Source organism: Eurypyga helias, unplaced genomic scaffold (genome assembly GCF_000690775.1).
Source record: "Eurypyga helias isolate BGI_N326 unplaced genomic scaffold, ASM69077v1 scaffold4599, whole genome shotgun sequence".
Taxonomy (NCBI): domain Eukaryota; kingdom Metazoa; phylum Chordata; class Aves; order Eurypygiformes; family Eurypygidae; genus Eurypyga; species Eurypyga helias.
In genome coordinates this window covers 14,350-28,356 of record NW_010272589.1, presented here as the reverse complement: position 1 = coordinate 28,356, position 14,007 = coordinate 14,350, and the positions used below count along the sequence as shown (strand labels likewise).

The 14,007-nt window shown below is 47.9% G+C and overlaps 1 protein-coding gene across 1 annotated transcript in view; it reads right to left on the bottom strand.

Moving 5' to 3' along the window:
- Nucleotides 1–4,548: 4,548 nt before the first annotated feature.
- KDM4A (lysine (K)-specific demethylase 4A) overlaps nucleotides 4,549–14,007 on the bottom strand; it is a 23,802-nt gene continuing 14,343 nt past the window's right edge. The window contains exons 12-20 of the mRNA XM_010159163.1: nucleotides 12,790–12,994; nucleotides 12,425–12,501; nucleotides 11,634–11,689; nucleotides 10,605–10,713; nucleotides 9,513–9,701; nucleotides 7,606–7,776; nucleotides 6,996–7,115; nucleotides 6,284–6,376; nucleotides 4,549–5,362 (exon numbers count right to left, since the gene is read on the bottom strand). Of these exons, the coding sequence (XP_010157465.1) occupies nucleotides 5,222–5,362; nucleotides 6,284–6,376; nucleotides 6,996–7,115; nucleotides 7,606–7,776; nucleotides 9,513–9,701; nucleotides 10,605–10,713; nucleotides 11,634–11,689; nucleotides 12,425–12,501; nucleotides 12,790–12,994 (1,161 nt within the window). The 3' untranslated portion in view covers nucleotides 4,549–5,221. The remainder of the gene's footprint in view (nucleotides 5,363–6,283; nucleotides 6,377–6,995; nucleotides 7,116–7,605; nucleotides 7,777–9,512; nucleotides 9,702–10,604; nucleotides 10,714–11,633; nucleotides 11,690–12,424; nucleotides 12,502–12,789; nucleotides 12,995–14,007) is intronic.

The window sequence follows — 14,007 nt, the reverse complement described above, 5'->3', positions numbered from 1 at the left end:
AACCATCCCACCCCCATGTCTGACACTTCTCTGGAGGCCCATGGTGCATCACACCCTTTGCCTCCCTAAACTCAGCAAGACCCTAGAGTTGAGTCATTATACTTCTTGAAGTAGTTTGCTTTGGTCTACTTGTACATATGTATCGCAGTGCACGCAAAAGCCCTGCTTGGACACGACACTGCCTGGTATAAAATCTTGAGCTGCAGGTTTCTCCTAACTCTACAGGCAGGACTTCAGCCTGGGTACAGAACATCCCAGCACACGAGCCACCCGCCTCGCCTACAGCCCGCGAGGAGGCAGCTCTGGTCTCCACCCACGCTGCCGGCTGGAGAGCGAGCATCCCAATCCCTGCGGCGCTGGGTCCCCCTGAGGCACGAGGGGACTGCATGGGGTACGCACGCAGGACGAACTCCCCAGCGAGGGTGGAAGAGCCCGGGCAGCAGCCCTGTTTCGTTTCTCCTGCATCACATACCAAAGGTGTTCACAGCCCGCCAGAACCATTCATGAAAGCAACAACTTTTCTTAAACATGGGATTTCAGGCCAAGGGCACCTTTTCAGGCTCTCCTACCTTCACTCAGCTTTGCCTAGAAATTCACACACACACTGTACCATTTTAATCTCTTCCAGTGCCACCCCACACATTTCCCTTGTTCCCAAGGTGCCGTCAGCATCGTTTTGATTCCAGCGTTGTCAGATTACTCCCGCTGCAGCAAGGAGGCTATGGCAACGTTTCCACATGGATCTGCCACAGGTTCCTGAAACGACAGCACATCACCCATGTGCTTCCCATTCCCCTGCAGACCATTCAGGGCAGGCCAAAGGAAACTACCCCTGCACATACTCAGATATGCTCGGAACTGGAACCAAGCAACGACACACTCACCCCATCTGAAGTGCTGGACTCTTCACTCATCCATGGGAGAAATCCAAAGCTGCTGAGCAGCTCCAACAGCAAGGCAAAGAAATGAAGAATGATTATGGGAAAAGAGAAAAAAGGCTCATTTTGACTTTTAGCAATACCCAGTGTTATGTTGGACCTAAAATACTACACACTTTAACCCAAGTGCACGCACAAAGGTTCTGAGCGATGTCTACAAGTTGGTCAGGGAAAAGGAGACGTTAAAACATTTCCCCAAACCATAGAAGCTGGCTCCAGGAATACCTCGCACTTCAGGCTCCAAGGGTATGGGCTGAAATCACACCAGAATGAGTAAGCGATTCCCTCAAGGTCACTCAGTGTATCAGTAACAAAAATCCCTGAGCTAAGGCAGAAGAATCTCTTTTCCCTGACTGCCACTCCCGCAAGCCATAACCAGCACTGTGAAATCCAAGAGTCAGCACCTAAGGAAAGAACAGAGCTGTGGGACTATACCCAGGGAGGATTTTCCAATGGCTTCAATTCTGGGATCACCACTCTCGGCCAGAGGGAACCTGACACAACGCAGCTCTTCCTGCGGGTGTCCCAGGTCTGCACTTCATCGAGGAGGGAGGACTCTGGGTTTGCCCCTGTCCTAGTTGGAACAGCCATGCTGGACCGAGTCCTTAAATAACAGACCTCTGCTTCATGTCTCAAAGACGCTCGAGAACTCACCGGATAAGCATTAAGGAGATGGGTGTCAGAAAGGAATGACGCTAATAGAAAGAAGAGCAGCGTGATGAGAATTTCCAAGTTACATAGCTGAAGTTCTTAAATTAGTCTACAGATCGACCATTTTGAAATTAGATTTATTACTTCATCAAACTGAAAACAACATACAGGCTACCAGAGTCTTGATTTCATCCCATGTTTGCATTAAAAAAACAAGCACAACTGCAGACATGTCAGACAACAGGAGCCCGGTTAGAGAATGGAAGAACAGAGATGCATTGGAAGCCTTGGGATATGTGGCTACGCTCCTCAAACAGTGCAGAATCAACTTGACCCAGCTCAAAACACTGGGAAGAGAGAGAAGGAGCAATGAGAACGGGTCCTACTCCTGACAGTCATCCGAGGGGTCTGCGGATGGAGAAAGAGGTCTCCCAGAAGCCCAGTCACAGGCAGAAACATTACTGCAACCAGGTGCTTTACAAAGAATTCAGTCCCCTTTTTAAGCCTTATAAAAAGTAATCCCTGGCTTGCTGAGCTCATCCTGAACTAAGGGCAAGCCACTACTGGTTTATGCTAGAAATCCTTTGTGTGGGTCCAACCTGAACCAGTCACGGATGGAATCATCACTAGGAGTGAAGCGGGGAGGTCTACTGCCTGCAGCATCGCACGCAACGGACCTAACGAAGGGCCATCAGCGCTCCCGTGGGGCACATCGAGCGTGATTTCCTACCGAACACGTCCACAAAGCGCCTGCCCAGCTGACACTCTGCCAGCACCTTGCCCTCACTGGAATGATGCTTTAACAAGGATAAATACACTTCCAAAAACAAACCACCGGAGAATATTATTATTAGTCAGGATCCAAGTACAGGTAACGGAAAGCATATGTACCTTTGAGACAGCTGCCCTGTGAAGAGCGTTTATTGCTACCTGTTATACCTCAAACCATAACCCCAATTGTTTTTGCGAAGTCAAATAATATAGACCCCTCCACCGTCAGGGTCGCCGAAGTTCGCAAAGAGAAGACAAACACAGTTCAATCACTGCGGTAGGTAACGTACGCTCACGTTGGAGCAACGCAGCACAAGAACTGACGGGAAAATCAGGAAGGCCCTTTGTCCCGGAGCGCAGGACGGCAGCAGTTTCCAGCAGTGCAGCCAACTGACAAGAACCAACCCGGCGCCCGCAGAAAACGCAGCATAACGAAGCTCCTCTTCCAGAGCACTAGGCGTAGGAGAGTCACTCAGTACTGTTAGAGGTGGGTAACCTGCCGTTGGTAACAGCACTCCAAACAAATCCGGCTGTTCCGTACCAGGTCACCATCTCAGGATGGGGCTGTTGAGCCAGGCGTTTGCAGCACAGGTAGCACGCGGCCCCTAAAAGGTGCACGTAAGTGACGCGGCAGTTTGGGAAGAAAGCCTGAACACGGGCACCTTTTCTCTGGAGGGAGAATGGCAGATGACACGAGGAGTATGTTTTCCAGTAATACACAGGTAGTGTTTGGCCTACGAGAAGTTGGCCCAACGCTTCAGTGTAACACCAAATCTTGATACACCGGCAGAACAGAGGCAATTTGTTAAGGCCCTGCCACCTCTTCTCCACGTCTGCTCACAGCACATCGCTTCCGAGAGCTTATGTTCAAGCTAAGACATCAAAGTGCAATTTCGTTCCCATTGCCTAGACCACAGCGCCTGCAGCTACCAGACTCCAGCCTCAGCAGATCGATGTTTTATCCCGCCAACTATCCCACTCATCAGAAAGCAATTTGATACCCTGAGACCAGGAGTTTTGGACATGGGAAAAAGAAAAAGAAAACCCACAAAGGAAAGCCACTATCTCTTTCAGAATCTGCTTAAGCCTTGCAATACTGATGAACGAGGCATTCCACCACAAAAACAGGACAGAATACCTCGATGCAAAAGAGTGGTTGTGCAAATCTTCACTACTTGTATCAGCCTCCTGACCCTATAAAAATGTAGGGATAAGTAAGATTTTCTTTATAAAAGTTGCAGTTTATTCCTCTGCTGATCAAGAGTTGTTTCACTACACAATACTACATTTTATTGCTAATCACAAATGGATGCACTGGGGTTTCAGGAGAGTTTGGTTTATAGCGTTCCTATGTAACAAAAAGAAGAAAGTTACAAATCCAGACTTTGCAGACACACTGCCACGTCCCTATAGAAGCAGGGATGCATTAGGTCTGTTTCACTAGAAAATTCTCCTCTTGAGCCGTTTCTGGAGAACACGTAGCTGTAATTTTCTCCAGCAGGAAAAGTCACCCCATCGATCCATGCAAAAAGAAGGTGGCCAATCTGCTCCACAGCCCAAAATCCCTTTCCTACAGAATGGAAAAGGAACATGTATTTAAACGGTTCCTACTGCGGTGTGTTAATGCTTAAATTACTAGGAGCAAGTTGGCACATCTTCCGGGTACACCTACTACACAGCTTAACTCGGCTTCCTATTGCTGGGGTAGCAAGTTCTCTCCAACACAACTGAGATGTGCCCTACGAATACTCTACAAAAAGGCTGCAGTAACCTCTGGCAGACAGCAACAGGGCAGCACGCCTGCTTCCCACAGGCTCTACACAGCCTTTCAGTAATACCTACAGTTCAGCGCGTGCTTTCTCTGCCTCCGACCCGAGACCAGCTGTTGTAAGCAAAAGCCCGTGGCCACACGACAGACAGTGCCGTCACAGAAGAGGTTCTGCGCGGCTTCAGATACCGCTGCCCTCTCGTCCCCAATACTGTGATGCTTGGACTTCAGGAAGGGAGAGTTAGAGCTCTGTCCCTTGGTTATTACTGCCTTAGGGGGGGGAACTCAAAAGAAACTCTTTGGGAGCTGAATGTCTACTGGGAGCTGGGTGCCTATTCTTGTTGGAAGGCTGCACTGCACAGGGCTCCAGACAGATTTCCTTGATTCTGAGGCACACACCATTACAGTTAAACTTAGGGTTAAGTAAGTGAAAACAAATGTCAGATCAAAAGATATTAAATGGAGGGTTAAATTGTCCTATAGGATTCATTTTCACATTTCACCTGTTCACACAAGCACCTCCTGCCTGCTTGGATCTGAACAGCTCAACCCTCAGAGAGGAGGTGCTGAGAAACAAGAGACTGAAGCTGCTTGTGACAGAAGTATGGATATAAATATAAAAAGAGGTTCAATTTCAAGCACCAGTAATACTGCCTGCTCAAGCCCAGGTGTAGTCACCAGGGAGACTCCCAAAAATCAGGAACATTATTTAATTAAAACAATAGACCATACTATTCTGCAGCTGCCAAGATTCCTGGCTACAACTCCCAAGAGTTTGCCACCTGTCAAAATTGTCTCTAATAAAAAAGCAAGACTGCTTGACGAGATGAAAGCAACACCCCCAAGCTGGCTTATTCAGTAAGGACCCAACTTCAGACCAGGAGTCTGCAGGCATCAGCTTCAGCAAATGGGATCTGCTTCACTATCCAACAGCTGCCTTTCAGCTACTGCAGAGCATCAGCTTTTTAGCTTCCTTAAAAAAAAACAAAACAAAAAAACCCTGGATTCGAAGCATCCAAATATGGCCTGTTGTACTGGAGCGTTTAAATCCTTGGGGGAGGTGGGCATCTTCTTCCTCTGCCACAGGCAGCGCTTACTCCATGATGGCCCGGTACAACGCAGGTTCAATGTAATCTTCACGGTAGCGTGAATTGATCACTCTCTGCCTCTTCCTCTCTTGTCTGACCTCCTTCTCTGCGAAGATCTCTGTGAAGCGCATGTCTGAAGCTATTGACTAAGAGAAAAACCAGAATTAGTCACCAGAACACACATCATATCCCTGCCTCCACATCCTTCTACGGCACATAAGAAAGAACCAAGGCCAGACACTTGGGAATGTTCAGCCTCCTTCAAAAACTGACCAAGCACAGAAATATTTAAGGAACTAGATTTACCGGTCTGGGGATAAGTTTAAGTGAGCTGTAATCAGAGATCTGAAGAACCACAGGTTTCAAATTTAACTGAGTAGCTAATTTAAGTCCACCGTCACTTTCTTAAATGAATAAACACACTGATCTGTTCCAACTTCCAAGCAGTCTAGTACATTTTGTGCCTTACGGAGCAGGCATGTTTGAACACCTGCTCGCAGGATTCTGCTACGATACGTGCTCTCTTAAACCCCTAACATCCTGCGTGCCTGCCAACAGGTTCTGCGTCAGGGTGCGCATGACCGTGCTGTAAAGCAAGCCACCCTCACGGTGTCCATGGTTACCTTTTTTATAGCGGGAAGCCTAAAGCAACAGAACCGGGACCCAAAGGGGCTGTGGGATCTCCATCCTTGGAGATATCAAAACTTGACCGGAGAGGACCCTGAGCAACCATGTCTAGCTTCAGAGTTACTCTGCCTGGAGCAGAGACCTGCAGAAGTCCTTTCCCACTTTAAAAAGGGTGAGGGAACTTGGCCATTCTCTGCCATGGGAACAGACAACGAAACAGAGGAATACAGGTATGAAAGGGTGTTAATGTGCTGTCCCAAACAGTGACTCTGCCACAAACTCCCACCTCTGCAGAAGTAGAATTAAAGTCTCTCCAGAGTAAGACAGAACTTAGTGTCATCAGATTATAAGCTTTTGCTGCCATGCACTCAGTTTGCTGTTTAAGGACAAATGAAGTCAAAGGAGCTTCTTTAGTAGAAGTTTCCACCCTGTTTACCTACCAGCCTTGACTTCACTCTCTTAGGAAGCTCCTCTTCAAGAGTATACACATCATCCCTTTTCACCATCAGCTGTGACCCATCTTCAAATTCCACCTAGAAGAAAACCAGAGGTTGTTCTACCAGAATTCTCAGCAGTTGGAACCCTCCTGCCCAGAACTTGCCTTCTCCCCCCTCAGAGGCCTCTCATGAAAATCTTCTACCACTTGAATTTTATAAGATACTGATGCAGGTATGCACACTGCAACAGACTTTAACCAAAACTGCACCAATCCATGATGCCAAGAGTAGCTCAGCAAGTTTTGGGATGTTCTTGCAACACCTGACAAGACAGTCTGGCCGGTCACTAATACAGCCTGAACATTCATCTCTCTGGAAGTGCGAGAGGCATGATGCACTCTCACTACAAAGAAAAGCAAAACAAAACTTCTTTTAAGTAGTTTATCTACAGGAACAGAGTCTGCTGAAGAACTGCAGCCCAGCCAGTTTTCAGAAGCTGATACTCAAGTATGTAGCCAAATACAGGTAGAGCTGCAAGCAACCACTTTGCTCTTAACTCCAGCAACTGCTGCCAGCATCCGGCACTGCTGACAACACCGAGGAACTTCCCCTGGAGTGCTTAAGCACGACTCCCCTGCAGCTCTGCTGGCTTTAAGAGCAGCCCTGCTAACACAGTTTGTTGTGAATGATGACTTTTCAGACGACGATTCTGTACCTGGTACATCTGGATGGCATGTGATGCGACAAACTTGGCTCCGTAAACTTGCCCATCTGTCCATCTCACCTGCACAACTTCCCCTTCAGCAGGGGGACCCAACTGAAGACAGTCTCGACTCTAGAGTACAAAAAGGAAGGTGGGTGAGACGAGAAGGGTAAGCAGCTTCCTTATGTGAAGATGTAGCAAAGCACCAGGGAGTCCATCCCAGTCACACAGCACACCACCCCAACAACTATCCCATTTTAGGGATGGGGAACCAGGCTGAGACATCCATCTATCTCATCTGTATTTAATCCCAGCAGCGCGCCCAACTTCCAAGTACTTCATGCAGGAATAGTATGCAAGTATCAGCAAGTTTTCCTGCAGACCTAGCGCTGCTAAGCAGCCGAAGATCAGCTTCGCTCCCTATTGTACCCATTCCTGTGGGCCCTCAGCTAAGTCAGGCTCATGTAACACCCCTAAAGCCACCTTGCAGCACATCTCAGCCACGACATGACCTAGGGTTGGAACAGTTACCAAATCCCCTGGAGTGTCTGCTCTGCAGCAGCAAGAACTGACCCGCATCACATGCCCTCTACCAGAGCCAGATTCCCACTGTGTAACATACCACAATGTCCTCTGGATACAGGTTGTCACTGAAGGAACCATCATCGAAGTTCACCTCGTAGAAAGTCTCCTTTGCAAGGCTGACCACTTCACACTGATAGAAGCGACCATTCTTGTGCTTGCTGATGACTATCTGTCCAGGAGAGAGATCCTGGAGTGCAGCCTTAGCTCGCTGAGAAGAGAAAAATCACTTTTTACACAACGACTCAATCAGGCATGTGTTGAGGACCATAGCTGTGGTGCTGGCAGACAAGGAAGCAAAATAAGGTGAGTAACTACTCAAGACATCAACAGCAGCATCTTTAGAAAAGTTCTGCCTCTGGTATTTGAAATGCTTAAAGCCTAATCTGTCAGATGCAGCTGTTGCTAATTTCCTTAGTGAATGAGGCTCTCCTCCTTCAGAGCAATGCAAGATCTTCACAGTAGATATTATTTAACAGACTCTTGTGGTTTTGATGGCTAACATGGCTACATGGGAACTTTATAAACTAATCAAACACGGAATTCTATGCCCACTCTTGCAGGCTGCTGGAGTCACAGAATGGGTTGAGTGGGAAAGGACTGTAAAGACCACCCAGTTCCAACCCCCCTGCCATGGGCAGGGACACCTTCCACTAGACCAGGTTGCTCAAAGCCTCATCCATCCTGGCCTTGAACACTTCCAGGGATGGGGCATCCACAGCTTCTCTGGGCAACCTGTTCCACTGCCTCACCACCCTCTCCCAGAAACTTCTTTATGCCTCGTCTAAACCTACCCTCTTTCAGTTTTAAGGCCATTACTCCTTGTCCTATGCAAAAAGTCCCGCTCCAGCTTCCTTGTAGCCCCTTCAGGTACTGGAAGGTGCTACAAGGTCTCCCCAGAGCCTTCTCTTCTCCAGGCTGAACAAGCCCAACTCTCTCAGCCTGTCCCCATGGCAGAGGTGCTCCAGCCCTCTGAGCATCTTTGTGGCCTCCTCTGGACTCGCTCCAACTGGTCGATATCCTTATGTTGGGGGCCCCAGAGCTGGATGCAGCACTCCAGGTGGGGTCTCATGAGAGCAGAGTAGAGAGGGAGAATCCTCTCCCTCAACCTGCTGGCCACGCTGCTCTGGATACAGCCCAGGATACAGTTGGCTTTCTGGGCTGGCAGCGCACCCAGCCAGCTCATGTCCAGCTTTTCATCCCCCAGTACCCCAAGTCCTTCTCCTCAGGGCTACTCTCCATCTATTCTCTGCCCAGCCTGTCCTTGTGCTTGGGATTGCCCCAATCCATGTTGGAGACTTGGCCTGGTTGAACTCCATGAGGTTGGCACAGGCCCACCTCTCCAGCCTGTCCAGGCCCCTCTGGATGGCATCCCTTCCCTCCGGCGTGTCGACCGCACCACACAGCTGGGTGCCATCGGCAAACTTGCTGAGGGTGCACTCGATCCCACTGTCCATGTCGCTGACAAAGATGTTGAACAGCACCGGTCCCAGTACTGACCCCTGAGGAACGCCGCTCATCACTGGTCTCCACTCAGACATGGAGCCGTTGACCACCGCTCTCCGAGTGCGACCATCAGGACAGTTACTTATCCACCAAATGGTCTGTCAAATCCATGCCTCTCCAATTTAGAGATAAGGATGTCATACAGTAGTTGTGCAAAGCATTTGACAAGTCCAAACAGATGACATCAGTTGCTCTTCCCTTACCTCTGAAACCCCATCCCAGCAACAAAACACAATGAAGGACCTGACTAAACCAGTCAGAGCAGCAGCAGCAAGGCTGAGATCAGAATCCAAGACCATGACTAAACCAGTCAGAGCAGCAGCAAGGTTGAGATCAGAATCCAAGACCATACCGTTAGATTATACCAAACATCCTGAAAGAGCCAAACTTTTCAGTCCCTCCATACTGCAGTTCAAACCCTGGAGCCACACACCTACTCACCTCTGCCTGAGATGGAGTCTTATGCCTGAAGCAGGTAATGAAGACAACAAATGGCCAGTCATCAGGCTGCATCATGACTCCTGCTGCTTGGGCACAGCTAACATGAAAGGACGTGGGACATCGACCATGTGAGCACTGTACACAGCAACCTGCAATTCTCTTTCTTCTTTTCTTGCAGAAGATGCATTTCTGTGGACAGAGAACTAGAGGTTATTGGCTGGCACTAGCTTTTACCCCACACAAAGGGCTAGCTGCTCCACGTGTCGGACATGGTGCCATTTCTGATTACAAACAAGCAGAAGGCTGCCAGTTCTAGTTTGTGACAAGGCAGTAATTCATAAATCTAAAGTAACCACACAGACGAAAAACGTACATTAAGTATCTACCAGTTCAACATGGTACAAAGCACGTGACCCACGGATGCTCCAACAGGAGACCGTGGATTAAATCAGGCTATAATTTCCAAAATCAACAGTGCCTTTCAGAACTCAGTTATTAAGTTACACAGAGAAGAGCAACAATTAGAATAATGGGCAAAGACCAGAGACCAAAACCAAAAAACCACAATGATGTGACAGTTAAAATTCTATCACTACTACCAGTGACCAAATTTACATTTGTATCAGGCCTGATGGGCTATTGTAGGAAAATAATGTTATCTGTAAAGCATTAGTGTTTGCTAAGAAGTTATTTTCCCCTCATCACTGAGCTGTTAGAAGAGTCAAGTACAGCTGCTTTCTTGCTGAAGACATTCACTCATACAAATGCCTCACATATCCTGAAACACCTCAGCGCTCATCTGCAGTAAATAAAGCAGGTCATACAGTGGGGGTTAGAATAACAAACATCATCATTACACCACTGGGTAAATGTCATCTGCTACATATGGAAAACTGTGCCCCCCTTACTTGCCCCTCATCTGAATAAGCATATCCTAGAACAAGGAAAGGTTCAACAGGGACAATTGCCATTTCCCATACAGAGAGCAGATAAAATTCTTCAGGCTGGAGGGGTAAGCAAAGTCTCCCAGATTCTGAACAGGACCAGACAGACACTTTGAATCCTCACCAGTGAGGGACAGGTGATCCTTACCAGTCTGAAACGTTGCAGGGGGATTTTGCCAACGTCTACAGGACTCCGCTCTGCGATGTTCACAAATTTTGCCTCCAATACAGCTACAGCACACATCACATGAACCCACCTGCCAGGACAGAACAGGGGGAAAAAGAAATTAATGTGCATTAGGCCAACAGAGGATGCTTTAGAGTTTAAGTAAACACAGTTCTGTTGAAGTTTGCCATATAAACCATGATAAATAGCATCTGATAACTAGCAGTGACATCTATCTTCCTACTGCTACCAACAGTGCCCACGTGGGGCAAAACCAAGTCATCTTCATCCTTCTAATCTACTGCTATCAGGCTTAGCAGGAGGGCAATTCAGCTTGCCTTGTGCTGCCTGCATACCTGCACCACAAAAGCCCACCTAACAGGTTTACTCCTCCACGAACCTGTCCCGTAGCAACTGCTTAATCACTACTGAGTTACTTTTGAGACCACAACCAGGAGGTTGAGGCTCCACAGGACATCCACAGAACTTCTGGAGGCCAAGTTTCAATCTCTCCACGGCGCTACAAGTCTGTCCCACTGCTATTTTCAAATAACTTCAGGCGATCCACCACACCAAAGGACAGAGGACAGGCAGTTGTGTGCAGTATACTTGCTGCAGAGGTACCCTGAACTTCAAAGTGTCGGGCTACTTAAAGCCATGGTTGTCCTTTGTCTCCATGTCCACCACACATTACATGGAGAAATCAGTATCCTCTGTGAATAGGTACTTAGACGTGTGATCTCATCAGGAATCTTGTTTTTATGTGGCACTTTACACCTCTGCACTATGAAATGCCAAGCAATTAACGGCTGCTGTCAACAGAATAGGGTGAGGCATTACCAGATGAACACAATGAACCACTTTACCAGAGCCCCCCCAGTAACACCAAGTGTGAAAGGTGGTGTTGCTCACTCCATTTACACCAGAAGCAGACACTGGCTTTACTAGTTTACCCTCAGCTACTTCAGAATTGAGCTTCTCCCTTAAAACCAAAAGGGCTGCAACACTCACTTGTCATCATTGGCTCGCTGCAGCGCTCCTCCTCGTAGCGAACACAAACAGCAGTCCTGACAGAAGGAAGGAAGCGTTAGCTGAAAGAGTGAAGTCCAGAGCAGCACGCTTACTTCAGAACTTCCTCCTTAAAACGCATGTCCAGAGGAAGAAAGTGGTTTCACTGTCAGAAAAGGGCTAACTACCTTGTACTGATCAGCCTTTAGCTCTCAAAAGCTGCTGCCCTTAGGGCAACAAGTACAGATTCCAAGGCAAGCACACCTACCACTGAAGGCTCCTTCAACTTGTTTGTTATGGGTTCCTTTTAGCATAAAAATACCCTAAATATCTTTTGGGGATGTGTAAAAGGAACTGGAACAAACACCAGCAAACACAATTCAACAGGGTGACCCCCTCTGCTGATCTTAGCGCATATAAAGCATTTTGAGGGAATCCCATTCTTCTAATCTTCTTCACATGTGCACATCTCTCTAGTTATTAACAGGAGTTCCTTTCTGTTTTAGAAATATTATCCACCATGAATTGTGACAGACAATGGAGCTATTCCCACACTCATGCAGAACATCTCTGTGACTCAAGTGACCTCAGCAGCTTTGCACTAGTTAAAAGGATTCTATCAGTATGACTTTAAAAGCACCAAAATACAACAGACCAGCTCCTAAACATTCTCTAAACTGCCTTCTTTCCACAGTAGGAAAAAACCTCAAAAAAACACACTATGGAAATGAACTCTGTAGCAAGTTCCCAGATGTACCAGACTCCATCTGTGAGAATCCTATGAGAAACTTTACCTCCTCTAAGGCATTTTCTGTACACCTGTTGCACATCCAGTCTTCAGTGGCCTTGTCAGGGGACACACCGTAACAACCTAGAACAGACATCCCACTTTAAGATCTTACCAACACGCAGACCCACTCCCCTAGGGCCCAGAAGTAAGGCAGGAATTAAAATCCACAAGCCTAAGGATGATGCCGTACACTTCAAGTTATCCATGCAGCCAACTCCGTACTTCAGTGGCCAGCACTGGGGTATACACCTCCAGCTGAGGGCTGCTCTCGGTCTATGTGTACGTTAAGCAGACCAGCAGCAGCTTACTATGATGTGCAGACTTACTACACAGACACTGGCGTTCAGGGTTAAGTCCAGACGCACTCACTTGCATGAACACAGACGTGGCAGTTCTTGCAGGTGATGAGTATGCTGGTTCCATCTTCCTCTAAGTAAGGGGTTGAAAGATTGAGGTCAGTGCTGCAACCAGTCGTAGTAAAGCACATCTCAGGAATCAGGGGCTTGGTTCGGATCTTCCCATCCACAGCAGCCGGAGTTACTCCAGCGTTTTGACTGTTGCCGCCACACTCTGCCTGTAAGGGATGGACAGGAAATTTAAGTATTACAAGTAAAACTGTCTCACATCATCTTTACTCACTCATTATTCCACACATAAATCCAGTTTAAAGAAAGAATGAAGATGCTGAGTTAATAGGTTAGGTGAAAATACAGTTAGTTTACAAAATCCCCAGCTACTGCAGGTTCAGAATGAAATTATTTTCTACCCAAATGGCTGAACTGCATCCCCCTCATGAGCAACAAGATACACACCAACTGCACCTCTTCTGTCAGAAGAGATGGCATCACCACGCCCACTTCATGCTCTCTGGGCAACACCACTGCTGCATCCCACCCCCCCAGTACAGACCCAACATTGTACAGTTATCTTCTCTCCATATGGGAGGATTAGGATCACACAAACAAAAGACCAACTGCAATCCTCCTCATTTTTTTCCTAGTGCAGTTCTTAACAAGTCTAAGGGGGATTTGGAACTAATTTGTTCCTGGGAAAGAGGCAGACTGAAAATGCAGTTTCCCAGTTAAAGCTTAGGAGGCTTCTGGGCTAATATTTTGTAATTTATTCATCTACACTGTACTGGGTTTGCGTGGCAAGGTTCTGGTAGTGAGTGGGCTACAGGGGTGGCTTCTGTGAGAAGCTGCTAGAAGCTTCCCCTGCCTGACAGAGTCAATGCCAGCCAAGGCCAAGACAGATGCAATCCCAGCCAAGGCCAAGACAGACCGGCTGCTGGCCAAGGCCCAGCCCAGAGATGGTGGCAGCATCTCTGGGATAACATGTTTAAGAAAGGAAGGGGAACCAAAACCCAGAAGAAGAGATTTTTGCAGACAGAGAGAACACAAGCTGTGAGAGGAACAACTCTGCAGACCCCAAAGCCAGTGGAGAAGGAGGGGAGGGAGATGCTCCAAGCCCCAGAGGGGAGACGCCCTGGCAGCCCATGGTGAGGATGGCTGTGCCCTGCAGCCATGGAGGGTCATGGGGGAGCAGAGACCTCCCTGCAGCCCAGGGAGGACCCCACACCAGAGCAGG